This window comes from Pipistrellus hanaki (assembly GCF_964339955.1).
Source record: "Pipistrellus hanaki genome assembly, chromosome: 2".
NCBI classification, from domain to species: domain Eukaryota; kingdom Metazoa; phylum Chordata; class Mammalia; order Chiroptera; family Vespertilionidae; genus Pipistrellus; species Pipistrellus hanaki.
The window spans coordinates 169,716,624-169,743,858 of record NC_140504.1 but is presented as its reverse complement, the minus strand read 5'-3'; the positions used below and the strand labels follow the sequence as shown (position 1 = coordinate 169,743,858).

The window sequence follows — 27,235 nt, the reverse complement described above, 5'->3', positions numbered from 1 at the left end:
AAGGACATCACTTTCAGAGAACAAGTGAACTAGAGGGAAAATCTGTCAAAAGCAGACAAAGTTGACGTTCTGACTGCAAATTGTACCCAGAGCTAGACAGGAAATAATAAAAAGTTTCATTCAGCCCTAACCCGTGTGGCTCAATGGATAGAGCATCGGCCTGTGGACTGAAGGGGTCCTAGGTTCGATTCTGGTCAAGGGCATGTACCTTGGTTGCGGGCACATCCCCAGTGCAGGGTGTGTAAGAGGCAGCTGATCGATGTTTCTCTCTCATCAATGTTTCTAGCTCTCCATCCCTCTCACTGCCACTCTGTAAAAAAACAATAAAATATATATTTTTTTAAAATGCAGGAAGCAGCTGATTGATGTTTCCCATGGATGTTTCTAATTCTCTATTCCCCTCTTCCTCTATGTAAGAAATTAATAAAATATCTTAAAAAAAAAAAAAAAAAAAGGCTTCATTCACCTCTCAGTGGTTTACAATATTAGCCAAGCAGAATGGGTTCAATCTTGTTATCCAGACTGTCCCAAGTAGATCCCGGGAAAGGATCTGGGGCGGTTATCTAAGGCGTCCCTTTTGATAAACTTTAACCGTGAAGGTGTTGGGACATTCAAGTAGTTGCTAGCGAAGAGGCTACTCTAAGCAAGCAGAACCAAGGGCAGGCCTAAGCCCGAAAAGACCAGAAGCTTTAATTTCAATTTTAAATGTACGGAAAATGATTCAACTAACTGCCGGAGGAATTACACCACATGAAACATACGCAGTTGCAAATCACACAGCACTTGGTTATTCACAAAAGTTCCTGATGCTGCGTGTACAGGCTTGATGGGATCCTGGTGGTGCTGTCCTCTGGGGTCAGGCAGCTGGGCTGGTCCGGGCCGGCATGCAGGGGGCCGGCGTTCCTCACCGGAGAGCTCGGTCACGTCTCTATTGGAGGTGCTAGCCATTCTTCTGTGATCTGGCAGAGAGAGGAGCGTGGAGCAGCGTCGCTTGCCGGACTGACAAAAGGACATGCCTTCGTGGCTGTCTCGAGTGGTGAGCACCATTGGCTGGCCAGGACCTATTTTAAAGCCTGTTTTGTATCTGCAGCAGTTCAGGTGGCTATCAAAGAGTTACATAACTGCACACATGTTAATCTCAAACAGGGTGAGGGGATACATGTGATTATCTAGGGAGAGTACATCATTCACACAAATGGTTATCTTAGCAAGTCACTTTGAGTCCGTACCTGAAGTTCAAATTCTTATTTATGGGGTACACATGCTTTAGGGCAGTGGGGAATGTGTCCTTAATATCACACTTTAGGTTTCAGGAAAGTTAACTCAAATATTTTTAATTTTTTTTTTAAACATTTTTAAAGCATTTTAAACATCTTCTATATAAATAAACAGGTAATATGCAAATTAGGCAGGCATCACAACCGGCTGGAGGAGGCTGCATCATGACCACTCAGGAGGAGCTGCACATGCAGATGGGCAGGAGGAGACTGCGTGCAGCCCCCACCCGAGCGGACACACACACACACACACACACACACACACCAGGGCTGGGGGCATGCGCAGCACAGCACAGAGCATGCCCCCACCCCAGCTGACACACACACACCAGGGATGGGGGTGTGCTACAAATGGCTGTGCAGTGCAGCTCAGAGCACACCCCTGGTGGGTGGCGGCAGCGGCAGGAGCAAAGCAGCCCTGGTCCCAGATGCCTGGCAGCAGCTGGAGCAAAGCAGCTGTTCCTGGTGCTGGAGGGAAACTAGTGCCAAGGGAAGGAAGGCCTACTCTCTTTTTTTTTTTTTTTTTTAATATATTTTTTATTGATTTTTTACAGAGAGGAGGAGAGAGGGATAGAGAGCTAGAAACGTTGATGAGAGAGAAACATCTTCCAGCTGCCTCTTGCACACCCCCTACCGGGGATATGCCCGCAACCAATGTACATGCCCTTGACCGGAATCGAACCTGGAACCTTTCAGTCCGCAGACCGACTCTCTACCACTGAGCCAAACCGGTTTCGGCGGAAGGCCTATTCTTGAACGAATCTTCGTGCATTGGGCCTCTAGTGTCTATATACCGGTATTACTACAACACAGATTCAGAGAGGTCCCCTTCAAAGAGAAAAACCCTTCTCCATTATGAATTAAATTTGAGTCCAAACCTCTTGCAGTCCTCTACACATTTCTTTTTCCACCTTTGCCCATGTAGTGTTCTCCACTTAAATGCCCATCTCTCTTCTCATGTTCTCCAGGTACCCATAGCAAATTACGGAAGCACGGGGCACCCCACAGGTCACCGCCTCCATAAAGCTTTCCCAGGTACAGCCGGCTCAGAGGGACTTCTCTCCTCTGTATTCCCTGAGCATTTAGTCTTTACCTCAGCTCTACCCATCATATTCTACCTTTGAGAAGGCTAAAAGGATAATTCCAATGTACCCCTGATGTTTGGGGGGCTAGCAATTTGAATCTGTGCCAGCAACCTAATGTACATTCTTTCTTTTTTTAAAAAATATTTTTTATTGATTTTTTACAGAGAGGAAGAGAGAGGGATAGAGAGTTAAAAACATGGATGAGAGAGAATTATAGATCAGCCGCCTCCTGCACACCCCCTACTGGGGATGTGCCCGCAACCATGGTACATGCCCTTGACCGGAATCGAACCTGGGACCCTTCAGTCTGCAGGCCGACGCTCTATCCACTGAGCCAAACCTGTTTCAGCCTAATGTACATTCTTGATAACCTATAATTAATGATATATTGTAATTACTAATAACCTATAATTCAGTCACTGCCCCTTTTTCCATAAACTGGTCTTGCAAGATCTGTTACCTAAATGCTCACATTTTACAGAGGCCATAAACCATGAGCAGTACACAACCCCCGGAGGGGGTTATCAGCAGTGGTGCCAGGCCAGGCCAGGCCCTTCGATATGATCTTAAGACCCCCATCCCAACCCACCAGGCTTTTTGCAAAGTCCACGAAAGGTACAGAAGTCCCATTCATATTTGGGGACAAAGAAACCAAAGGGGATTAAAGAAGGGTTTCCACCATATTGGTTTGCTCAGACTTTGGAGGCAATTCCTCTGAGACCACCAGGGTAATAAAGCTGTGTAACTCCATTTCTCTGAGCATCGCTTGGATTTCTTCAGTCTTCCACAACACCTTGAATTGTGGTCATCACAGTGTACATCTGGTATCCCATGTGGTTAAGGTTCTGAAAGGCAACAGCTGGACCTTGTCCACCTTTGCATCACTCAGCATCCAGAAAAGAAGAATCGATGCTCGGTTGATGTCTGATGCATTAAATTGGAGAGAATTGAACTGGAACACTTGGGGTCTCTTTTATAATTCTGTAAATTCCTCAGTTCCAGCTACTATTGTTTGTTGAAAACTGGGAGGTTTCTGTGCATTTGTAGACATGAACTGGAAGACCATCTGAGAAGTGAATTTAAGACTTAGGAAGGACAGTGCTCAGATGTGCTTTGGTTCCACCATTTTTACAACTACTCACCCTTCAGTTTGCCTTCACAAACTCATGCCAGTATTGAATAGTTGCTTTGGCAGGTTGAAGAATTTTTATGTGTCCCTATTGTTCTATCTTCTTTCCATTCCTCACCCCTTAAAAGGGAGCCCAAGGAGCTGAAACCAGTTTGGCTCAATGAATAGAGCGTCAGCCTGCAGACTGAAGAGTCCCAGGTTCAATCCTGGTCAAAGGCATGTACCTTGGTTGCGGGCCCATCCCCAGTAGGGGGTGTGCAAGAGGCAGCTGATCGATGACTCTCTCTCATCGATGTTTCTGACTCTCTGTCCCTCTCTTTGTCTCTCTGTAAAAAATGAATTTTATATATATATAATATGTTTCTATAAATAAGTGTACCTTAAAAAAAAAAAAAAAAAAAAAGGGAACCCAAGGAGGCAGTTGTGGAACAACAATGATGATGATAATAAATAATAGTAATAATGGCCAAACCAGGCACAGTTCTGAGTGCTTAACTCGTGGATCCTCTCTATGGGGTAGGCATTATTGATATCCCATTATAGCTCAGGATACTAAGTCACAGAGCTAGCAGGGAGCAGAGCTAGGACTCTGATCCTGAAGTTGAGGATGGGGTTTGAATCTCAGCTTGTTACTTACTAATTTGAGACCCTCCACAAGTTACTTAATGCTGAGCCTTGATTTCCTCACTCAGAAATGGAGATAATAAATTTCCTCTTTGAGATATATAGAGATTAAATGAGATAACATATCTAAAAGCCCCAGTGTCTAGTGACTAAAAATAGTTATTTTTTAAAAAAAATAAAATAGCACATAATATTAACATTATAGCAATGAAGGCAGAGCCAAGGAAAATGTGTTTTCATGTTAAAAGAATGTCTCCCAAGCTCATTCTTTTATGTCATGTTGTGAAGGTAATTTGATTCCAATGTGGAAAAATTCTCTAGCGAGAGTTCACAAGACAAAACCATATTTGACATGTAACACAGAGAGACTGAGTGCTCTTCCCATCAAATGAGGCCCTTCCAGCATATGGTATTTTTGCTAATCAGCTAACTGTACATTGGGATATCATAAAAGACAGAACAGGCTGACACAAATTGGAAAAGAAAATAGAAAGATCACACTGAAGCCATCCCAAATGGGCTCATATATTTTAATCATTCTGTATTAGCTTGCTGCATCTTCAAATATTTTATTTTCAAATCAAGTCACAGCTGTGTGTACTTTAGGCTGTGGCCGTCATAAACAAATATGAAGAGAAGCAGAGTTAAAACAGATGAGTATCAATGGTTATCCATTAGTCTGATATAATTGAACACAAAAGACCATTAAGAGACTTGCAAAAAAAAATGTTAGAAATAGGACTTCAAGTATGAGCTTCTGCATAACTGAACGACAGCTTTGCTGGTGCCTGTTGTCTAGTTTGGTCAAGGTTATATTGTTTTGGGGAAGCTAGTCCTCCCCCTCCCAAGTGACTCCATTGATAAGTAAAGATGGTAGAAGGTTCCAGAATATGAGAGCCAGATTTCCATGAAACACAGTCAAAGATTGTAAAGTAAGTGCCCAGCTCTTCTATAGAATTGGAGATGCATTACCATGGAAACTCACCCCTCACCACCACCACCATTGACTGGTTTCAGTTTTTTGGCAGGGAAAAGATTACCATCTTTACTGTCTCCTCTCATCCCTACTCCCTCCTTTTTCAATTCCTCATCTCTCTCTCTAAACACCTGGAGTTGTCCCTTGCTTGGGTCTAAAAGCCAGTTTAGTGTCTTAAATATCAATCCATTTGATAAATGACAAATTTGGTAAAATGCATGTACCTAGCGTAAGGGATGCCATATCCAATCACTTGGTACAAGGGCAACTGGAGAGAGACCACGTTTGAAAAGTACACCCACAGAGGACGGCTGCTCTCACACTCGGAGCCGTCATGCTGTGAAGTACCCTCAGTGGAGACGGCGTGGAGCTGTACATTCTTTTTTTAAAAATATATTGTATTGATTTTTTACAGAGAGGAAGGGAAAGAGATAGAGAGCTAGAAACATCTATGAGAAAGAAACATCAACCAGGTGCCTCTTGTACACCCCCTACTGGGGATGTGCCCGCAACCAATGTACATGCCCTTGACCGGAATCGAACCTGGGACTTTTCAGTCCGCAGACCGACGCTCTACCACTGAGCCAAACCGGCTTCGGCTGTACATTCTTTAACACTCAGCTCACTGTCTGCTTCATTTTCTGATTATAAAAATTGTTTTCTTAGATCAGAAAAATCTGAGCTAGAAATTCAACTGGGGACACAGGTCAAGAGGTAAAAGCCAGCTGGGTTGAGGGAAGAGCCAAGCCTTGAGGCGCCTTCCTCTTGGTCACTCGGGACTCGGGGATCTGTCCAGATTAACTGTGGAGTTTCTTCAGGACAGCACGAACTTCCTCTGGGTGATAGTTCCAAGGGCCAGGCCCCCCCTGCAAGAGAAATAAATCAGCATTCCCAGATCTCTGACCTGCAGGAGATCTGGGCTAATGATATCCATGTGGTAGGCATCAGGATGGTGTTGTCAGTGGCAGATGCCACCATGAGAAGATGTGCGAGATCACGCAGGGGAGTGTGTGGAGTGGCCCCACCATTTAGGACAGGACAGAAGTAGGAGGAAAACCGGAGTGGGATAAAGTGAATAGTTTCAAAGGGAGAAATGGGTCTCTACAAATACACTTTTCTTCCATAATCATACCTCTTCTCCATTCCTCACATCAAGTTCTGTTCACTCTACATCAGAACCGCCTCTGCCTCTCCAATCCCACTGCCTAATTCAGCCCCTTCCTCTTCTATTCGGGCAGCTGTCTCACCTCCTGATGATGCCCTGCTCTCTCCACTCCATTCTCACCCAGTAGCCAGTGATCTTTCTAAAGTAAGGATCTGATCATGTCTCTCCCCTGCTCAAAACTTCTCAATGGCTCTCCTTTGCCCTTAAATGAAGGCCAAACTCCTTGGTCCAGAATGGGACCCCTGTAACCCAAGAGCCCTCAGCTCTCCATTCATACCCTGCCCTAGCACACCTCAGTGCCTTTGCCCACCCTGTTCTCAATATCTGCAATGATTTTCACTCAGCATGCTCACATGGCTGGCTCCTGATCCCTTAGCCAAGCAATTATAACTTCCTTGGAAAAACTTGCCCCTCCCCAAGGGTTGGAAAACTGTCTGAGAGCTAAATCTGTCCTGATGCCTTCATACCCTTTCATTTACGTTTTGTCTGGGCCATTTTTGTGACACCAGGGGGACTGAATTGTGGAGACAGGGATTGTCCCCTGCCCTACAGGAACGGTTTGCTGACCCTGGCTCTGGAGTCTCACAGCAGTTAGGATACGTATGACACTCTAGTTGGGTTGGGTCTTCCTTATCCCCTAGACCCGTGGTCGGCAAACTGCGGCTCACAAGCCACATGTGGCTCTTTGGCCCTTTGAGTGTGGCTTTCCACAAAATACTACAGTCTGAGCAAGTCTATTTTGAAGAAGTGATATTAGAAGAAGTTTAAGTTTAAAAAATGTGGCTCTCAAAAGAAATTTCAATCATTGTACTGTTGATATTTGGCTCTGTGGACTAATGAGTTTGCCGACCGCTGCCCTATACTGTGAACACTTCAAAGAAGGTTTGGGCCATTTTAAATTCACTTTTTGTGTGTGTTCTCAGTGTTTTCACAGGGCCTACCCCAGGGTAGGGACACAGTGCTGTTTGCCTCAGTCCTGCCATCTTAGAATCATGTCTCAGGGGAGGACCAGAATCCTCAGGCTCTGGCCCTCAGCACCCTGGAGATTCATCCTTAAGTCGTTTCTTATTTCAACTGCATTCATAGGCCAGCTCGCGCTGTGGGCAGAGGCGTATCCCCATGGCTGGGCTTTCTGTGCTCTCCAAGGCTGCAAAGCCCTTCAGCAGCTACCAAACGAGGTCTTTGACCTCTCAGGGGAGGCCAGCAGGGCCCAGGGGCCAGACGCTGTGCTTATGTCCCTCCCCGGCCAGGCTGGAAGCCTTGAGAGGAACACAGTCCTTCCAGAAAAGAAGCCTGGACTCAACCTCTGTCTTGAACCTCTGCTTCAGTATTTCTATCTCTGAACTTCAGGGTTTGTGTTCTTCCCACTTCCTTCAGCCCTCCAGGTTCCGGCCTGCCTCAGAGATTAGCTGCTGCAGACCTCCCGCTTTGACTCATCCCATCCAGAGGCCTTAGAATTAAAATCAGCCTGATACAGAGTGACCTGGGGCAAGTCAAATCCCCTCTGAGCATTGATTATAAAATGGAAACAATATTCTCTATCTCTAAGTTTCAAATTAAACCAGAAGGCTGCCAGGAGGCCCCAGCTCCAGCCTAAATGCTAGGGACTTCCCTGTGCATCATTTCGTCCCCTGAGACATGGGAGCCAACATCTCCATTTTGCAGAAGAAACGGGAGCTCCCAGAAAAGAAAGGACCTATCCATGGTTACATGACTGGTAAATGGCTGGGCAGCTGTTTGAATCCAGGTCTGCTGATTCTGATGTGAAGCCCTTTCATTTTTTGCCCTTCGCCCTCCCTGGGCCCCTGCCTGGAGTGGGGGTGGGAGAGGTCACCACCTTGTAGAGGATCCTGCCCTCCCGGAGCACGTAGAGCCGGTCGGGCAGCGCGGCGTAGAGCTGGCTGCTCTGGTTCTCCATTGAGTCCGCCACCACCGCGCACCGGGGGCTCCTGTCCAGCAGCAGGTGGGCTGCCTGGAGGCGGTCCTGGAGGTTCCGGTGGTTCCTGATGACCACGTTGTTCTTAAAAGCCCAGCCATCTGCAAGAGAAAGGCCAAGCAGTGGACCCCACAGCGTGGTACACACTTCCTTTAGACTAAATAGCCCCCACTTTTAACTGGGGGATCCCTGATTGAGGACCCATGATTTGGCCCAGTTTCCTATTATGGGTAAATACATGAGATCAAATAGGGAGTTAGTCATTGATCCAGAACTAAAGTCCTCAGCTCCTGGTATCCAGATCAGGGCTCTTCAATGTAAGACAATCCAACAGACCAGTGCTTCTCAAACTTGAATGTGATAATGAATCAGGGATCTCATTAAAGGAGGATTCTGATTCAGTCTGTCTGGGGTGGCCCTGAGTCTAGCCAGCTCCCGGGATGCCAAGGCTGCTGGTGCCTGGACCACACCAGCCAGGACCTAGAGCAGTGTTTGTCTAAGTGTGAGCTGCCCAGACCAGTAGCATCAGCATCTCCTGGGAGTTTGTTAGCCGGGCAGATTCTTGGGCCCCAACATAGACTGACCAAGAATGAATGCGTCAACCATCAGTTTTAACAGTCTTCCAGATGATTCTAACACATGCCACCATATGAGAACTACTGCTCTAGAGTCTGGACAATTTTCCTCTTCTATTTATTCTCCGTCAGAGTTCTTTGCAAAAAACAAATCTGACTATGTCACTCTCCTGCTTAGAGCTTTCAGTGGCTCCCTATCACCTTCAGGATAAGCCCCAAGCTCCTCAGTATGGTCTACCAGGTCCTGAGTGACCTGGCCCATCTCTCTGGTCTTCTTCCAGCCTTTTGCTCCAACCAGTGTAATTTTGGGGGATCTCGACACACTCACCCCCAAGCTGTCTCTCACTTCTGCCTTTTTCTTCGCAGCTCCTGCCTCCGGCTGGACTTTCTCTCCTTGTTTGGATATAAATAATAAAAACTGGGCTCTCTCCTGCCTGTCTGTTACTTGGGGCAGTCAGACAACATAAACCAACATGTTCTGAGCAGGTCCTAAGAAGCAGGCTGAGTACTGGGTATTCCATTCATAGTTATCTGAGTTAAGCCTCACAGTCAGCTACTTAGTAGGTTCTATTAATTAGTAGGTCCTATTAACTCATTTTACAGATAAGAAAACTGTGGCTTCTGCTGCTGCAGCTGATGTGTTAGCTCTCTAACAGCCTTAAAACAAGCCACTCAGGTTAGAGCTTAGAGCCAAGTACAGCTACTAGCCTGGCAATGACCTCCTGGTCTTACTACCTTCTAATTTATCGTCCAGAAATCTCTAAGAATGATTCCTAACACAAAATTTGGTCTTTTTTTTCCTTTCTGATTAAACACCAATTATGAGACCAACTCCTTAGCATGGCATTTAATGATCCCTGTCATCTCTCCCACCCACATTTCCAGTCACGGCTGCTAGTCCTTTCACATCTAGCTAGAGTGGACTCCTCGAATGATGCTGACACCCCCTGCCCTTTCTCCTTACCATCTCTTCCATGTTTGAAATCCTACCTGTCCTTTTAAGGCTCAACTCTCCACAGGGCTGCTCAACGTTGGCACTAATGACATTTCAGGTTAGATAATTCTTTGTTGTGTGTGTGTAGCAGGGAACGGGACCATCCTGTGTGTTGTAGGATTTTGAACTGCAACCGCCCCCCGCCACCTTCAATTGTGACAACCAAAAATGTCTTCATATATTGCCAAATGACCCCTGGAAGACAAAATTCCCCTTGGCTGAGAACCATTGCTCTAACATCATCTCCAGGAAAGTTTCCCTGACATACTAAGTCGTGTGATTTTGGGGCAAGTTTTCTAAAACTCTAAGTTCTCAGTTTTCTTATCTGTAAAATGAGTTAATAGGACCTACTAATTAATAGAACCTACTAAGTAGCTGACTGTGAGGCTTAACTCAGATAACTATGAATGGAATACCCAGTACTCAGCCTGCTTCTTAGGACCTGCTCAGAACATGTTGGTTTATGTTGTCTGACTGCCCCAAGTAACAGACAGGCAGGAGAGAGCCCAGTTTTTATTATATGCTGCAGATTTTCTGCTACTTTGCTCTGAAGACATTTCCCCCAGCCCCTTCCAAACCAAACCATTTAAAGCTACTTAAGTTTAAATGGAAGATTTTCAATTGACCCCATTTGCCAGGGTGCCCTTCTGCCTGCTCACAGGAGGTGGCGCTTATTAGCTAATGGGCCCACAGATGGAAAAGTTGCTATGTCCCCCTCTACAGTGCCCCATTTCTGAGGAGCCTGGAACCCAGACAGTGTGGTCAGGGGTTCCTATGGAAGCCACATGGCCGGTGCTTACAATAATAGTTATCTCCCAGGGTAATATCAGTTGCTTGAGTCCATCAGCAGAATTTGCTTCACCTCCTTAGTGTTTCAAAGTCCTCTGCTCAGTGTCAGCCTTTGGACTGAAGGGTCCCAAGTTCGATTTCGGCCAAGGGCACATGCCCCGGTTGCAGGCTTGATCCCCCCAGCCCCCAATGGGGGGCATGCAAGAGGCAGCCGATCAATGATTCTCTCTCACTGATGTTTTTGTCTCTCTATCCCTTTCCCTTCCTCTCTGAAATCAATAAAATAATAATAATAATAATAAAATAAAATTTAAAAAGACTTAAAAAAAAAAAAAAGCTGGACTGTGGTCAGCAAACTGCGGCTCTCGAGCCACATGTGGCTCTTTGGCCCCTTGAGTGTGGCTCTTCCACAAAATACCACGTGCAGGCATGTACATACAGTGCGATTGAAACTTCGTGGCCCATCTGCAAAAGTCCTTTTTTGGCTCTCAAAAGAAATTTCAGTCATTGAACTGTTGATATTTGTCTCTGTTGACTAATGGGTTTGCCAACCACTGCTCTGGGACCTTGCTACTCCAAGTGTGGTCCCAGAACCAGCAGTCTCATGATCACATGGGGAGGCCATGCCTTGTGGCTCAGCTGGAATCTGCATCTTAGTGAGATCCCAGGTGGCTTAAGTGTAAACATTAAAGTTTGAGAAGTGCTGGCCCAAGACAGTTAAATCAGCCTGGGCCGAGCTTCAGCTGTCAGCTGTGATGACACCAAAGCAGCATCTCTATTCAGTTGTGAAGACCACAGACACCTGTGGGCACCCACATTCTCTTTTACTGTTTCAATTTTATTACGGACATTTTTAAATATACATAAAAGCAGAGAGAAGAACATAGGAAAACCTCTATGTACCTATAACCCTTTGCTAATATTTTAAGTTTCCGCAAAGTCTTAATGAGGACAGGAGCTGCCAGTTAAATGAATAAGTTGAAAGCAATTTTCAAACCTTTAGGTACATATAAATCAAGATGCAATGGGTCTGGGGTAGGGCCCAGGAACATGAATTTTCAATAAGCAACACAGATGGCACTGACACTACGGATCCTGGGACTGCACTGGAGAAAGCACTGCTGGATCAACTTTGCTGAAAATTAACTAATAGCAATCTCTACACTTACAACACGTGGAGGAGCCAGCAAGGCCAATACTAGCCTAAAACCCTCACTTCCCTCATTCACCCACTTTTTACTGGGTTCTAGCTCTGGGACATGGTGTCTGCCTGGTGCTGGCTGACTAAAACAAATATTGTGGGGAGAAAGGTGAATAAATGACACTCATTCCACGTGGCCACCCAAGCCTCTTGCCTTCTTCAGTCTCTGGGTTTGAGAGTTGGGCTAAGTTCATGGATTTGATCCCCACAAAAAGCAGGGAAGGTAGAAGTGTATCTGACTACTAACTTCAGCATCACCCAGAGCTCGTTAGAAATGCACATTCTGAGGCCCCACGGGGATCTGCCTCGGACTCTGTCCAGTAGGCTGTTTTAACAAGCCTCCAGGGCGCTCCTGATGGTCACTAAAGCTTGGGAACCAGGACAGAGATGAACCACGATGTCCCTTTGAAATCTGAAGGGCTTAGGATGGATTTCACACGTACTAGTAGCTAAATGGCAGTCATTTCACTTGTGACATTTCAGCTCTAAATTCCTTGTAATTGTGCTCATATTAGCTCCTCCCTCTCTCTCTCTCTCTCTCTCTCTCTCTCTCTCTCTCTCTTTAAAGTATTTTATTGATTTGTTTACAGAGAGGAAGGGAGAGGGGAAAGAGTTTGAAACATTGATGAGAGAGAAACATTGATCAGCTGCCCCCTGCAACCCTTCTGCCCCCTGCAACCTGTCTGGGGTGTGCCCACAACCAAGGCACATGCCCTTGACCAGAATCGAACCTGGGACCCCTCAGTCACACCCCGATGTTCTATCCACTGAGCCAAACCAGCTAGGGCTAGCTCCTCTCTCTTGATTTCCCTACTTATCCATTCAGAATATTAGGCACTCCCCCAGCTAGACCCTGTCACTCCAGGTATTCTGCTCTTTGCGCCTAGCCGAAAGCACAGACTGAAGTTAGCCAGTGGTGGGTAAACCTAGCAGGGACTGGGGGGTGGTGGGTAAACTCTTTCCCTCGCCTCCTACACCTCTCTTCACCCCCAACCTTGGTGGAAGGTGAGCCAATAAAGAGAGGGCAGGGGGAGGTAGAGGCAGGGAATCTTTGTGTACCTGATGCATGTGCTTCTTCAATGTAAATGACGAGAAAATCTGCTATGGCGCTAAAGTCTTCAGTAAGTCTCTTGAATTGGTCAAATTTGAAAAGGAATGAAGGTCAGGTACAACTTCCAAAATTCAGCACCAGTGGCCTGTTGCCTGAAACAGAAATGGAACCGTCTCCGACCAATCATTTACACACAGCATTTATTTCACAAGCATTTGCTTCCGCCTCAATCCTGTTCTCTTTATTTCCCCCTCTAAGATGGACCAAGGGCACAGTGAAGAGGAGCAGAAGCTTAGAAAGCAGAACTTAGGAGAAGGTGGAGCCAGTTTACTCCTCCATAAAGTGAGGGGTTTTATCCTGCGGTCTTAGGGGGCCGCCACAGTTGCTGGGTGAGGATGAAAAGAATGATAAGAAGAATCCCTTTGAGTGCAGTTTACAAGGCAAGCATACATCCATTCTCTCATGGGATGTGATTGGCATACTACAAGGCCGATAATTTTCTCCCCCATCTTATAGACAAATTGAGTTTTATAGTCCTGTCTCATGTCAGTAGGTCAGCAGTGGAGTTAAAATTAACTCTGGCTCGTAGACTCTCAATTCAATGTTCTTTCCACAATTCAATGTTTTCTCATCCACAAATGTACATAGTAATAATACTTTATAGGATTGTTATGAGAATTAAAGAAGTTCATACAGATAAGGGCTTCAAATGGTGCCTGGCCCATAGTAGGTGCTCAATAAATGTAAGCTGGTATTAGATATTATCTTCTCCTTGAGCCAAGATGTGGGGGAGGCAGTGAAAGGGACTCCAGGAAGGGCAGTGAAGGGTGGGAGCAGGGCCAGCTACATAATGTACTGTGCAAAATGAAAACTCAGGGCCCCTAGTTCAAAAAATGGGGGAGGGGGAGGAAATGCTATTTAATATATCCTATATAATAAAGAGGTAATATGCAAATTGACCCTCACACAAGATGGCCACCCCATGTGGTCAAAGATGGCCGCCACAAGATGGCTGTCAGGGAAGGGCAGCTGTGGGCAATCAGGCCAGCAGGGGAGGGCAGTTAGGGATGACCAGGCCAGCAGGGGAGGGAAATAGGGGGGAACCCAGGCATTCAGGAGAGGACAGTTGGGGGTGACCAGGTTGGCAGGGGAGGGCAGTTAGGTGTGACCGGGCCAGTTGGGGGCAACCAAGCCTGCAAAGGAGGGCAGTTGGAGGTTACTGGGCCAGCACGGGAGGGTAGTTGGGGGCAATCAGGCTGGCAGGGGAGCAGTTAGGCATCAATCTGGTTGGGAAGTGGTTAGGGGTGATCAGGCTGGCAGATAGGCAAGTGGTTGGGAGCCAGCAGTCCCAGATTGTGAGAAGGATGTCTGACTGCTTGATCCTGTGGGATCGGGCCTAAACCGGCAGTCGGACATCCCCCGAGGGCCCCAGATTGTAGGATTCCCAGATTGGAGAAAGTGCAGGCACCGGGCCTCTAGTTAAGATTAAAGATTTTTCTTATCTTCTGTGGTCTCGGTCTTGCCCTAGCCTGGTACTTTTTTTTCTTTTTCTTTTCTTTTTTTAATAGCAAAGGTGGAAATTTATTGAAGAACAAGTACAGATTCCCGCATAGGGAAGGGGAAAGAATCTCACAGCACAGACTCCCACCTGTAGGGGGGAGGGGGAAAAATGTCCCACAGAAGCGACTCCCAACATGGGGAGGGGGAAAAAGTCCCGCCGACTTCCTGTTTCCACCGCCCGCCGACTTCCTGTTTCCACCGTTTATAAAGGCTGAAAGTCCCAGTGCCTTGATATCTCTTCTGATTGGTCATGATGTCCTCAGACTAGTTACTATAGTAACTCCAGAGCTCAAAGGTGAGGTTTTCCTATTCCCTTTGGGCTTTCTTCTTCTTCTTCCTTGGAAGGAGGGGTTTCCTTACCTTTATTTTGTACATATAGACCTTCTGCTGTTTCCAGCTCCCTCATTCTATGGACATGTGCCTGTGGCAGCTTTCCAGCCCTGTGCTTCTTCCACGGCCCCCTTCATGGCTAGGATCTCTAAGATGTCCTTAAACATGTCCTTTTCACCCCTAGGCATCCCCATTCCAGCACACTGCGCCAGTCGCTGTTCCTCAAACATGCTCTGTCGACGCCGCCGGCTTCTCTCGGCCTCCAAGGCCCGCTGTGCCAGCCGCTGCTCCTCGGACATGCTCTGCTGACGGCGCTGCTTCCTCTCGGCCGCAGCGATGCGCTGGGCCAGGCGCTGCTCCTCCGACATGTTCTGGCGGCGCCGCCGGCTCCTCTCGGCCTCGCATGTGCGCTGTGCCAGCAGCTCTTCCGCCGACATGCTCTGCCGGCGGCGCTGCTTCCTCACGGCGTCCGAGATGCGCTCCGCCAGCCGCTGCTCCTCGGTCATGTTCTGCTGGCGCCGCAGCTTCCTCTCGGCCGCGGAGATGCGCTGCGCCAGGCGCTGCTCCTCCGACATGTTCTGTCTCCGCCGCCGGCTCCTCTCAGCCTCGGCGGTGCGCAGCGCCAGCAGCTGTTCCTCCGACATGGTCCGTCGACGGTGCTGCTTTCTCCTGGCCTCCGAGATGCGTTCCGCCAGGAGCTGCTCCTCGGACATGTTCTGTCGCCGGCGCTGCTTCCTCTCCGCCGCGGAGATGCGCTGTGCCAGGCGCTGCTCCTCGGAGATGGCCTGTCGACGCCGCCGGCTCCGCTGGGCCTCGGCGGTGCGCAGGGCCAGCAGCTGGTCCTCGGACAGGTTCTGCCGACGGTGCTGCTTCCTTTCGGCCGCAGAGGCGCGTTGTGCCCATAGCTGTTCCTCCGACAGGCTCTGCCCGGGACCCCGGCCTCTCTGGGCATCGCTGGCAGGGAGTGTGACTAGAGTCGGCTCTGCACGGTGGCTGTCCGGTGCGCAGCCACTGCTGCCGGCCGGGGTGGGTGCAGCGAGGTGCCCGGCCGGGGCGGGTGCAGCGAGGTGCCCGGCCGGGGTGGGTGCAGAGAGGTGCCCGGCCGGGGTGGGTGCAGGGAGGTGGCCGGCCGGGGTGGGTGCAGGGAGGTGGCCGGCCGGGTTGGGTGCAGAGAGGTGCCCGGCCGGGGTGGGTGCAGGGAGGTGGCCGGCCGCGGTGGGTGCAGGGAGGTGGCCGGCCGCGGTGGGTGCAGGGAGGTGCCCGGCGGCAGCAGCATGGGCAGCGGTGGGCACCGGAGCCCCTGGGGCTGGCTGCTGGCTCTCGGAAGCCGCAGTGGTTTCACCTACCGAGTGATCATCTTCGACCACGGAGTCCTCACTGACATCACCGCTTTTCTGCCACGGCGCTAGCTCCTCCTCCTCGCATTCTACAAACTTGTCCTTCGGCTCCAGCTCCTCCTCCTCGCATTCCAGAAACAGGTCGATGTCCGCCATGCTCCCGGGGTCGTCGCCGCCATCCCCGCCGCCGGTAGTCTGACCCAGAGAAGGCGCCATCGCCTTAAAGGAACCTGCACTCGGAGGCGCCGGGAGAAGGGGATGCGAGCAGGGGAGGGGACGGTGGTCTGACCGGGAGAAGACGCCTTCGCCTTAAAGGAACATGCATTCGGTGCGGGGAGAAGAGGGTGGAAGCAGAGGAGGGGACGGTGGTCCGACCGGGAGAAGGCGCCCTCGCCTTAAAGGGACAGACATGGACATGCACTCGGCGCCGCCGGGAGAAAAGGATGGGAGCAGGAGAGGGGATGGTGGTCTGACCTGGAGAAGGCACCGTCGCCTTAAAGAGACCAGCACTCGTTGCCGCCTGGAGAAGGGGGTGGGAGCAGGAGAGTGGACGGTGGTCCGACCGGGAGAAGGCGCCCTCGCCTTAAAGGGACAGACATGGGCATGCACTCGGTGGCGCCGAGAAAGGGATGGGAACAGGGGAGCAGACGGTGGTCTGACCGGGAGAAGGCGCCCTCGCCTTAAAGGGACAGACATGGACATGCACTCGGCGCCGCCGGGAGAAAGGGAAGGGAGCAGGGGAGGGGACGGTGGTCTGACCTGGAGAAGGCGCCCTCGCCTTAAAGGATCAGGCACTCGTAGCCGGGAGAAGAGGGTGGTCTAATCCAGAGAAGGCGCCCTCGCCTTAAAGAGACATGCACTCTGGGAGAAGGGAGTGGAAGAGGGAGATTGAGTGGAAGACGGAGAAGAGGGAATTGTGGAAAGCTAGTCTCCCTGAGGGTGTGAGGAAACCTCCCTCGGGTTCCAGTGATTTGGGATGGATCCCCGCGGCCCCCCCCCCCCCCGGGGTTCGGGGGTGGGGTTAGGGGCGGGGCAAGGGAGAGGGTGGGAGGGCCAAGGAATGCAGCTCTGTGTACTGGAGCTGGCGCGGGGGAGAGAGACGCTGACGACCCCCCTCCCCCTCCCCGACCCTTTCGCCCTGCCTGGCCTGGTACTTTCTGTTGCTGTTTAATGTTGCACTCCCCTGGGCACAGGGATACTCACAGGGTGAATGCAGACTCTCACAGTCACCCAGGAGCCCCCAAATTCAGTGTGCGTGTGAATGTGTGTCCGTGGCCACTGGCTATTGGTGTTCCTTTCCCTCCAGCCACCAGACCAATGTACCACAGCCCAGCCAGGAACACAAAAACTTAGCCAGACATTTCTCCTGCCCACACCAATGCACAGGAGATTACAAACTCTACGCAGCGACATGCCAGATACCTTGATGCCAGGGCAGGTGGGCAAGAGACTCCTTTCAAGGCACCATAGTCACTTGCCAAATTGCACTCTGATGCTGTGGGCCCTGGATGGGGACGGCTGCCTCCACGCCCTGCAATGAGACACTGTGGGTTGCCCACACCTGATCCTGCCCATGCCCAGGCCCTGTGTGGGCCAGAAGGTGGGAGCAGGAACTGGGTGGGAACAGGAAGGAAGCTACATGGGATGGGAGTGGAAGCGTGGCCTTGGAGAGCAGGGAGGCTATGGGAGGTGGGATCCTACAGAAGCCAGGTGCCAAGTGCCCAGGATATGTTCCATTGTTGCACCAGGTTACAAAGTGCAAATTCAAAGATGAAACTATTAAGAATTTCAAGACAACTATAACAAAGCATTAAACCCCAAGCACAGGGCCCTTCTGAATGTGGGACCCTGTGTGTTCACTGGTCCCATGAAGCCTGCCCTGGGTGGGTGCCTTCTGTAACTCTCCAGCCTAGATTGGGGTGAAGTCTAGGGAGCTGCTAGCACCCTGTGGCTACTTACGGCCAGAGCTGAGTGTTGACCTACTGTACACCTGTTAGAACATGCAGGTCCTGCACTGGGACATGGCCAGGCATGTCTATATCCCCGAGGCTACTCACTGCCCTTGAGGGCAGGGCCTGTTCCTCACTCCTCCTCACATCCCCCACATGGAGCACACTTTTTTTCATCTACAAGCATTTATTCAGCACTTAAATATACAAGGCTCTCTGTGATATGCCAGGGACTCGGCAGAGAACAAGACCAGCAGGTCTCTGCCTGCTTAATGGGGAGACAGGCAAAATATGAGTAAAGGTACAAATGAAGTAATTTCAAGTTGTGATGTTACAAGAGAGGCTATAAAGGAGTGACCTGCTTTAGACAGACAGGTCAAGGAAGGTCTCTGGTGAAATGTCTGTCATTTAACGAGAAAGGAAGATTAGCAATGAGCCAGGGGGCTAAAGGGAGGAGCAGCAGACAAAGGGACTCCATGTAGAAAGGCCCTGAGGAGGCACAGACAGGTTGGTGTGTTCAAGGACCTGTAAGGCCAATGTGGCGGAAGCCAGGCTGAGGGAGGAATGAGAGTTGTGGATGGAGAGGTAGGTATGGGCCAGAGCAGGCAGGCTGTCCTGCACTATAAGGAATGGTGCAGTAGGACTTCATGGAGATTCAAAGCAAGCATGGTGGATATTTGTTATGATTTTGGCTGCCCATCTCCTAATTGTCCTTCCTACTTGGAATTCCCTATTTTGTATATTATTTATTGATGGGAAAGTGTGCTCAGCCTTGCTCTATGGAAGACAGAGGGGCCAGGCCACAGTCAGTGACTCTGGTAGGGCTGATTGGACCCTCCCACATAGATATTTGATTCTGGAATAATTGAGATGGTAGAATTCATCCATGGTCCAGTGGCAGTGCCCATGAGGGATGGTGGAGTCCCAAGGTGTTTATGGTTTCCCATGACAACCACAATGAAAGCAGCATCCAGGCCTGACCTTTGATGCTAATAGATAGTCCAGGCCTAGTGCTCCAGCTGTGATTGATTCTGGGGATCTTACAATTTTCTAATACATTCCTTTGTATATGTGTATGTGTGTGACTAAGAAAACCATAGTGGCCCAGCTGGTATGGCTCAGTAGTTGAGCATCTATCTATGAACCAGGAGGTAACGGTTCAACTTCTGGTCAGGGCATATGCCTGGGTTGTGGGTTCAGTCCCCAGGAGGAAGGGGTGTGGGAGGCAGGTGATCGATGACTCTCTCTCATCATTGATCATTGATGTTTCTATCCCTTTCTCCTCCCTTCCTCTCTGAGATATATATATATATATATATATATATATATATATATATGATATATATATATATATGATATATATATATATGATATATATATATCTCAGAGAGGAAATATATCTAGAGGCCCGGTGCATGAAATTCATGCACGGGGAAAGGTTGTCCCTCAGCCCAGCCTACATCCTCTCCAATCTGGGACTCCTCAAGGGATGTCCGACTGCCTGTTTAGGCCTGATCCCACAACCAGGATCAGGCCTAAACGGGCAGTTGGACATCCCTCTCACAATCCAGGACTGCTAGCTCCCAAATGCTCACCTGCCTGCCTTCCTGATTGTCCCTAACCGCTACTGCCTGCCAGCCTGATTATCCCCTAACCACTCCCATGCCAGCCTGATTGATGTATAACTGCTCTCCTGCCAGCCTGTTTGCCCCCAACTTTCCTCCTCTGCAGGCCTGGTCACCCCTAATTGCCCTCCCCTGCAGGGTTGATCGCCCCAAACTGTCCTCCCTTGTAGGCCTGGTCCCTTTCAACTGCCCTCCCTTGCAGGCCTGGTCCCTCCCAACTTCCCTCCCTTGCTGGCCATCTTGTGGTGACCATCTTGTGTCTACATGGGGGCAGGATATTTGACCACATGGGGGCAGCCATCTTGTGTGTTGGAGTGATAGTTAATCTGCATATTATTCTTTTATTAGATAGGATAGAAGTCTGGTGCATGGGTGGGGGCCAGCTGGTTTGCCCTGAAGGGTGTCCCAGATCAGGGTGGGGGTCCCCTTGGGGCGTGAGGTGGCCTGAGCGAGGGGCCTGTGGTGGTTTGCAGGCCAGCCATACCCCCTGGTGATCCAAGTGGAGGCCCTGGTATCTGGAATTTATCTTCTACAATTGAAACTTTGTAGCCTAGAGTGGAGGCAAGCTTTCTGCTCGCTCTGTGGCAGCAGCCATTTCTATTGGAATTTATCTATTTTCTATAATTGAAACTTTGTAGCCTGGAGTGAAGGCCTAAGCTGGTCAGGGCTGCAGAAGTTTTACTTCTTCCATTGCCCCGGGGCAACCCTAGCCTCCTGCTCTTTCAGCTCAGTGGCTGCCGCCATTTCTGTTGGAATTTATTTACCTTCTATAATTGAAACTTTGTACTATTGAGTGGAGGCCTCAGCTGGCCAGGGTGTGTGGAAAGCTTGGCTTCCTCCATTGCTAGGGAAACCCAAGCCTCCCTCCTGCTCTCTATGGCCACAGCCATCTTGATTGGGTTAATTTGCATGCTCGCTCTGATTGGCTGGTGGTGTAGCAGAGTGGTGGTTAATTTTCATATTACTCTTATTATATAGGATATATGTGAAATACAAAGTGAGTTTCTGTTGCTGGCAAGCCAGCCTCCTGAGGCTAAGGAGGGCTGTATAATAAAAAAATGATCAGGTTCATATAGAAGATCACCCTGGCTGTTCTAAAAGGAAGGGACTGAGCTGAGAATGGAAGCTGTAGAGGAGCAGTTGGGAGCATGGAAGGAATTTACATGAGAGGCAATGAGAGCATGGGCTAGTATATGGGCAATGGAGAAGGAAAAAGTGGAATTGACAGGATTTGCTGATGGATGGGGAACAGAGGACATCTTTCCTTGCTGTGGTTTACTTGGTTAGTTATTTCTTCACCTATTTCTGCAAAGGATTTGAAGTAGCTTAGGAGGCATAGAAGAGGAGGGAAATGTGGAAAACATAAATAGGCTTTCAGGTCCCTGCATTGTAACAGTTGATATTTGACTCTGAGTTTCCTGGTGGCCAAGTAAAGAAAAGTCATTGGTTATAGTGCTCATTTTTCAGTATATGAGGAGAAAGCAGACCAGTTTCTTTGGAGATGCAAGGCTCACGGATTTTCTCTTAAGAGGCACTAAGGTGTTGTGTGGGCCTCTGTTGATGCTAGTGGATTGCTCAATGAGTCTTTGCCCCTGTGACAGGGTTGCTCAGGCCTCAGCAGGAGACGCTCAGGGGCCAGTCATGGACAAATGGCTGACAATTGGCCTCTAATCCAAAAGACTAAAGGTCAGGACCAGAGTTAAATATTAGCTGACTGGAATTTGTTATTAGTTGGAAAGAAAGAAGATTCAGCACTCACTGATTAGTACCTTAGAAGAAACAGAGCCATTAGTTTGTTTATAGTGTGGTGGGTGCAGTGATCAGTATTGAGGGCAAAGTTTAAGCTCAGTTTCCCGCTGTCCTGGGAATAGAGAGAGGAAGGACAGGTACAAGGGGGTGGCAGTGCTGAGGGCTGACATCCTGCCCATGCCCACAGGCCATGGTGCAGAACACACCTGTCAAGAACGTAGGGCAAAAACTGTCAACTCATCCGTAAAAATGGGAAAACAGCTCTGTAGTAGTGCTGGACTCAAACCTACCGTCCTAAACTCCCCGCCCCCACCCAGACCAGTAAATTAACCCCCATACTGGGCTCTCTCAGCACAGAAAGTCCATTTATAATTACTACATGACACCTCATAAATATGCTTAGAGAGATTTTAAATGATAGTAAACAAGGGCTGAAATAAATCAGTTTCAGATGAACTCCTCGGTACCTAGAAAGTAAATCATCAGGCTTGCCTTCCACCACAATACACAAGTTAATGTTTTGCTGTGTGTGTGTGTGTGTGTGTCCAAAGGCATGTGTATACCATATCTGTGCATGTGCACGCAGAGGATAGGTGGTGGCTGAGAATTTTTCTGAGCCTCTGTTGTCTTACTCAATGAGAGGAAGTGCACTGGCTGAAAGTCAGAAGGCACACGTTCTAGTTCTGGCTCTATTAGAACTAGCTGTGTGACTCTGAGCGAGTAATTTACCTCTCTGGGCCTTTGTCTATGAAAAATGAAAGAGTTGTTTTAGGTTATCCATAAAGACTCTGCCAGAGCTTCTCTTCTGTGGCTCTAAAATGAGTTCAAAGTATACAGCAGAGCTTTTTGTGGCTCCATGAATTTCCAAAACAGTTACAGGATGTCTTTCTAATAAGCAGACCTGATCGTGTTAACTCCTTGCTTGAAAATCTTTCTAGAACTCACCAACACCCTCAGGATAAAGTCTACTCTTTGGTAAGACACATGACCTCCCCACTCCCCAAGATCTAGTCCTTGATGGTATGTATCTCCATCCTCATCCTTCACGCCTTTATGCCTTCCACACTCTGCTTCTGCCCAACTGCCTGATGCCCTTCCCCATCTCGGACCTCTGTCTTTCTCTGTGCCCACCCACTTCAAGGCCTCATTGTCCCTAGACAGTCAGCTCACCATCATCCTTTCAAGGAAGCCTTCATCTGAATACCCCACCCCCCTTCCTCCAAAACTCTCTGCTCCCTCCCCCACTACACTGTCTCCCTCTCTGGGTTATGAGATCTACCAGACAGAGAGCAGTCGTGTTACCCTCAACACTGATCACTGCACAGACCACACTATAAATTTTACCAGGACCTGTTATTTCAGGGGACTCTGGGTTTATGTGTTGAAAGCTAACTTTATTTCATAAATAGAGTTTTCTTTTGTCTTTTAACCTCTTTCTTTCTTCTTTCTTCAGTCTCAGATAAATAAACAGCCTTCAAAATGTGAACTGACCCACTAAAAGTAAACAGGCAAGTAAATTCTGTGAATTGACCATGAGGCAAGGTGGCTTTCATGGAATTGATCGCTAGATGATTGATATTCAGCACATCAGCCTGGTTCTATCACAGTGCTTGGCACATAGTAGGTGCAAAATAAAAGTTAGTTGTTACTATCATTACTTGTATTATCAGTGGCCACTTGATTAATATTAGTTGAATAAATAGAGATCATTTGTGCTCCCTGTTTTAAAGTCATGAGGCAAAACAAAAAAACAAAACAAAAATAAACCTCTCGGCTTTCCTCTTGCTTGCAACACTTTCCCCTTTTCCGTTCTCAGGTACAAAAATCTTATTCTTCAAAGCCTAGTTCCAAAGCCTCCTCCTCCAGGAAGTCCTCCAAGCCCTGCAGGTAAAGTTCCTAGCTTTATAGCCTCCCCCATCTCACAGAACTGCAAGCATTTGTATATTATGTCCACCTGTTCTGTAGAACTGTGAACTCCTTGAGCGAAGGAGCAAGTGCTTACTTAACACTGTGTCCCTGGCATATAGCTGAGAGCCTGGCACATAGGACGTGCTCATGAGTGTTTTTTGGGGGTGCAATGGGGAAAAAAAACAAAACAGGAAGTAGAAGCCCTGATTCTGGGTCTGAGTCAGTCGGTCACTGGCTCTGCTGCCTTTGCCTCTCAGTTTTCTCCATTTCCTTTCTAAAAGGAGAGGAATGGATGAAGTCAACATTTCCCTTTGGAACCATGATGATGAGAGGCATTTCCTCTGGTGGAGTGTGGGAAGGGTGTGTGTGTGTGTGTGTGTGTTAGGAAAATTTGTCAATGCTGTCAAAGTTTTTCCAAGTTTTGTTTGTTTGCTCTTAGGCTTTGGATCTTCTCAGGGCCTGTTATATGTTCACGCCCACTATGAATTTCCAAGAGAAGGGTGTAGTGTGCAGGGTTCCCAAGCTACTTCCACCAGGGGACTCTGTAATACAACATATTTGTGGGACTTGGGTTCTAAAGAACGCTTTTAAAGGCACTAGATGAGCCAACTGCCTCGGGACTTTCTCTACTCTATCTGCTGTGTCTAGGCCCTGGGAATTCAAAGACGAATCAGGCACAGCCTTGTTGCAAGGCTTCCCATTGGGCAAGAAGAAAGCACGTATGCTTCGGCAACCCAGGTCTGGGTTGGAACAGTCAGTGACAGAGGAGAGGGTGCAGACGGAGAGCCATGCATCCAGAAGGGAGAAAGCATCTGAGATGGCTTCGCAGATGGGGTGGCAAGAGAGGAGGGCCCTGAGGATGAGGGGGATTTGAGCTGCTGCTGATGGAGTGGGAGATCCAACAACTTCAGCAAAGAGAGAGGAGGAGAGCACCACAACGTACAAGGTCCAACAGCTGTCTGCAGGCGGTGAGCATGAAGGGAGGTTGCAGGTAAAGTTGGGAAGAAAAGCTGGAGTCGGTCCAGGGAGGACCTTGGGCCCAAAGCACAACCTAGGGAGGACCTTGAGCATGCATCCTGAATGCGTGGGCCTTGGGGGAGGGTGCTGAAGGTTGGTGAGCTGGGATGTCCATGGGTCAGGAATGTGCCTGTGGAAGGGTATCTGGAAAGAGGGGGAGGAGAAGTCCTGGCAGGGAGAGCAGCTCTGAGGACAAAAGGAGAAAACTGATTGGAGAGGGCTTTAAGAACCCAAATAGGCTGAGCTGGTTTTCCTGGAAGAGACAGAGAGCACAAATATTTACTCAGCAAAAACCATGAGTCAGCAGCAGCCCTGGGGGCACAATAGTGGGTTTAGAGCCATGGCTAAGGTGACCAGACATCCCGCTTTTGGCGGGACAGTCCCGATTTTTAACAATTTGTCTCGCATCCCGTGGCGTTTTTAAAAGGTCCTGCTTGGAAAGAATCTTTAAAAAAATCGGGACTTTTTTAAAACGTCGCAGGACAAATTGTTAAAAATTGGTACTGTCCTGCCAAAAGCGGGACGTCTGGTCACCTTAGCCATGAACTCCACCCGGACAGAGCTTTTGGGCTAGTGAGGGAGACAGACATTAATCAAATACCTACACTTTTATTACACCTGTCCTAGTTTGTAATTATGAAAAAAACTTAGCATGTTAAGTACACAAGAAGGGGTAACCTTGTCTGGGGAAGTTGAGGTTGACCTAACGCAGGAAGTGTCACTGAGCAGAAGTGGGAAGGATGCAGAGGAGCTGACAGGGCATAGAGGAGGTGAAGTGCATCTCAGGCAGAATGACGGTATGATAAGAGCAGTGCGGGGGGAGCTGAGGGCCAGTGTGGTTGGTTTGTGGTTTGAGTTCCTACAAGGAAAGGTGCTGATGCCCCTCCGAAAAACAGAATCCAGGAAATAGGAAGTGGCCACGAAGCAAAAGCATGAGCAGCTGGAGTAGTAGAAGAATCCAGGACTTTCCAACCGACCTCCCACCCGCCTTGCGCAGCCCCATTCCAAGCAAGCTATATCAGCCTCCTGACCTTGCATGAAGTCCCAAATGTTACACCTCTGTCCGGACAAGCGGACCACAGGGCAGTTTGGCGCTAGACCCCCTTCCTCAGCCTTGTCCTCCAATCGTTGCCAACGGACCTTCAGGACGAACCAGAAATACTGGGTGCTGAAGAGGGTTGGAGCCCAGTTATCATAGGAGAAGTGCGGGTTCTTCCGGTTCATGGCCAAGATGTGCTGCTTGACTCTCCCGGGAAACAGTTTCAGCTGTATTTTGCCCAAGGTCACATGCAGGGCCACCTGCACGAGTATCCAGAGCCTCTTCAGCCACAGCCCTGGCTGAAGCAGCCCCATCTCGGCACAGCCAGAGCTGGCTCTGAGGCTGATGGACAGAGACGCAGCAGCTGGGCCACAGTGGGCGGAGCCCAACAAAGGTGCAGGGTGGAAGTAGCCACCCCCCCCCCCCACACCACCACCACCACCACCACCACCACCACCCCCACCCCCCCACCCACCCACCCCCCCCCCCGCCAGGAGGAAGCGACCGGGACAAGGTGTTTGCCTTCCTGTTCGATGGAATGGAAAATTCCCTACCAGGTGCTTCATAGATCTAATTATTATCATTCCTGATTCTTTGCCTTAACCTTTGAGGGATTCTTGGGCCTGGAAGACTTCAGATCTTAAATTCTCCCTCTGATAAATGTTCAGGAACACTTTAAAACATCACACTTAAAGGGACTCTGTGGTCTTTTAGAAAGATTCTGTTGCAAGCAAGTATGTTCTAATGTTAATTATTCTTTTAATAAAGTAAGAGCTTCTTTTACTAATGAAAGGTGTTTTTTTCCCACTCATAGCTTCTAGCGGTGGCTGAGTGTTTCTGGAGGCAGGGGCATCCCTGGAGGTCTGGAAGGAGCCCTGGGCCTTGGACTTCCCTTAGTGCTGGGGCAGAGTATAAACACAGCACTCTCCATCTCAGTGGTGTGGTGGTTTAGAGTGGGGAAGAAACAAACGGAAAATTACCACTCCGTTTTCAAAGTCTTTGTAGTCTACCGTTTTGTTTTTAAAGATCTATGTAATTGGTTGAAACTGGTTTGGCTCAGTGGATAGAGTATCCGCCTGCAGACTGAAGGGTTCTGGGTTCTGGGTTCCGGTCAAGGGCATGTACCTTAGTTGTGAGCACATCCCCAGTGGGGGGTGTGCAGGAGGCAGCTGATCGATGTTTCTCTCTCATCGATGTTTCTAGTTCTCTATCCCTCTCCCTTCCTCTCTGTAAAAATCAATAAAATGTTTTTTTTTTTTTTAAAAGAAATACAAATCAGCAGTTACAAAATAGTCACGGGGATGTCAAGTGCAACCTATTTCGGTTCTCCCTCACCCACACATGGCTTCAAACAGTCTTAGCTCTTAACACCAGGCACATCAACAAAAGGAAAAGAGGTCTGTGTGTGGAGACCTCAAAAGAAAAAGATTCAAGTGGAGCCAACTGTCCATCCCTGACTTGCAACCCCTGGAGCCAGGCTGAGGTGCTCCCACAGTACCAGGAGCCTGATGGGAATGGGTATTGCCCATGGGGTGTTGAAGACACCTTCTGGAGTATGGCTCAGCTGTGTGGCCTCCAGCTTTCCTCTTCACACAAAGCCAGGGGACTGAGGCAGGGTCACATGCAGCATCTAACCACGGCTCCTGCTTTTCAGAATGTCTCCTCTACCACTATCCCTGTCCATCAGAGCAGGCTCACCATCTTCCCTTCCCCCATTCTAAGTGAGGGTGATGGGGAGATTCACCCAGTGGTTCTTTCCTGCCTCGGGGCAGTAGAGGTCTGATTAGCACCATCAGCTGGGTTCACCTGCTTTCCCATACTTGGGCAGACAAGGAAATCTGGACATTTGAGCTCTGAGTTTTTTAACCTTGACACCATTAATATTTTGATCTAGATACTTCTTTGTTAGGAGGGAGCTA

The 27,235-nt window shown here is 48.8% G+C and overlaps 1 protein-coding gene and 1 long non-coding RNA gene across 6 annotated transcripts; one reads left to right on the top strand and one right to left on the bottom strand.

Moving 5' to 3' along the window:
- Positions 1-4,631: 4,631 nt before the first annotated feature.
- On the bottom strand, positions 4,632-25,732 carry DIO1 (iodothyronine deiodinase 1). Of its 5 annotated transcripts, XR_014794154.1 has the most exons (5): positions 25,309-25,732; positions 17,452-17,560; positions 12,811-12,954; positions 8,094-8,293; positions 4,632-5,957 (listed from the first exon to the last, which is right to left on the bottom strand). XR_014794154.1 is itself a non-coding variant. In XM_084874292.1 (4 exons), the coding sequence occupies exons 1-4, from the start codon at positions 25,628-25,630 to the stop codon at positions 5,889-5,891; spliced, it is 735 nt and encodes a 244-aa protein (XP_084730418.1). In that variant the 5' UTR covers positions 25,631-25,730; the 3' UTR covers positions 4,632-5,888. The 5 variants fall into 5 exon arrangements, 4 of the variants coding, with proteins under 4 accessions (XP_084730418.1, XP_084730419.1, XP_084730417.1 ...); XM_084874292.1 differs by lacking the exon at positions 17,452-17,560 and having other exon boundaries at positions 25,309-25,730; XM_084874293.1 differs by lacking the exons at positions 12,811-12,954; positions 17,452-17,560.
- On the top strand, positions 8,302-11,957 carry LOC311617685. The gene is made up of 2 exons (XR_014794155.1): positions 8,302-9,163; positions 9,371-11,957. It is a non-coding gene; the product is annotated as an uncharacterized lncRNA (long non-coding RNA).
- Positions 25,733-27,235: the final 1,503 nt, after the last annotated feature.

Bases quoted from the DNA above. Each gene is read 5' to 3' on its own strand.
- DIO1 (XM_084874291.1), bottom strand. From the start codon at position 16,245: ATGGCGCCTTCTCTGGGTCAGACTACCGGCGGCGGGGATGGCGGCGAC.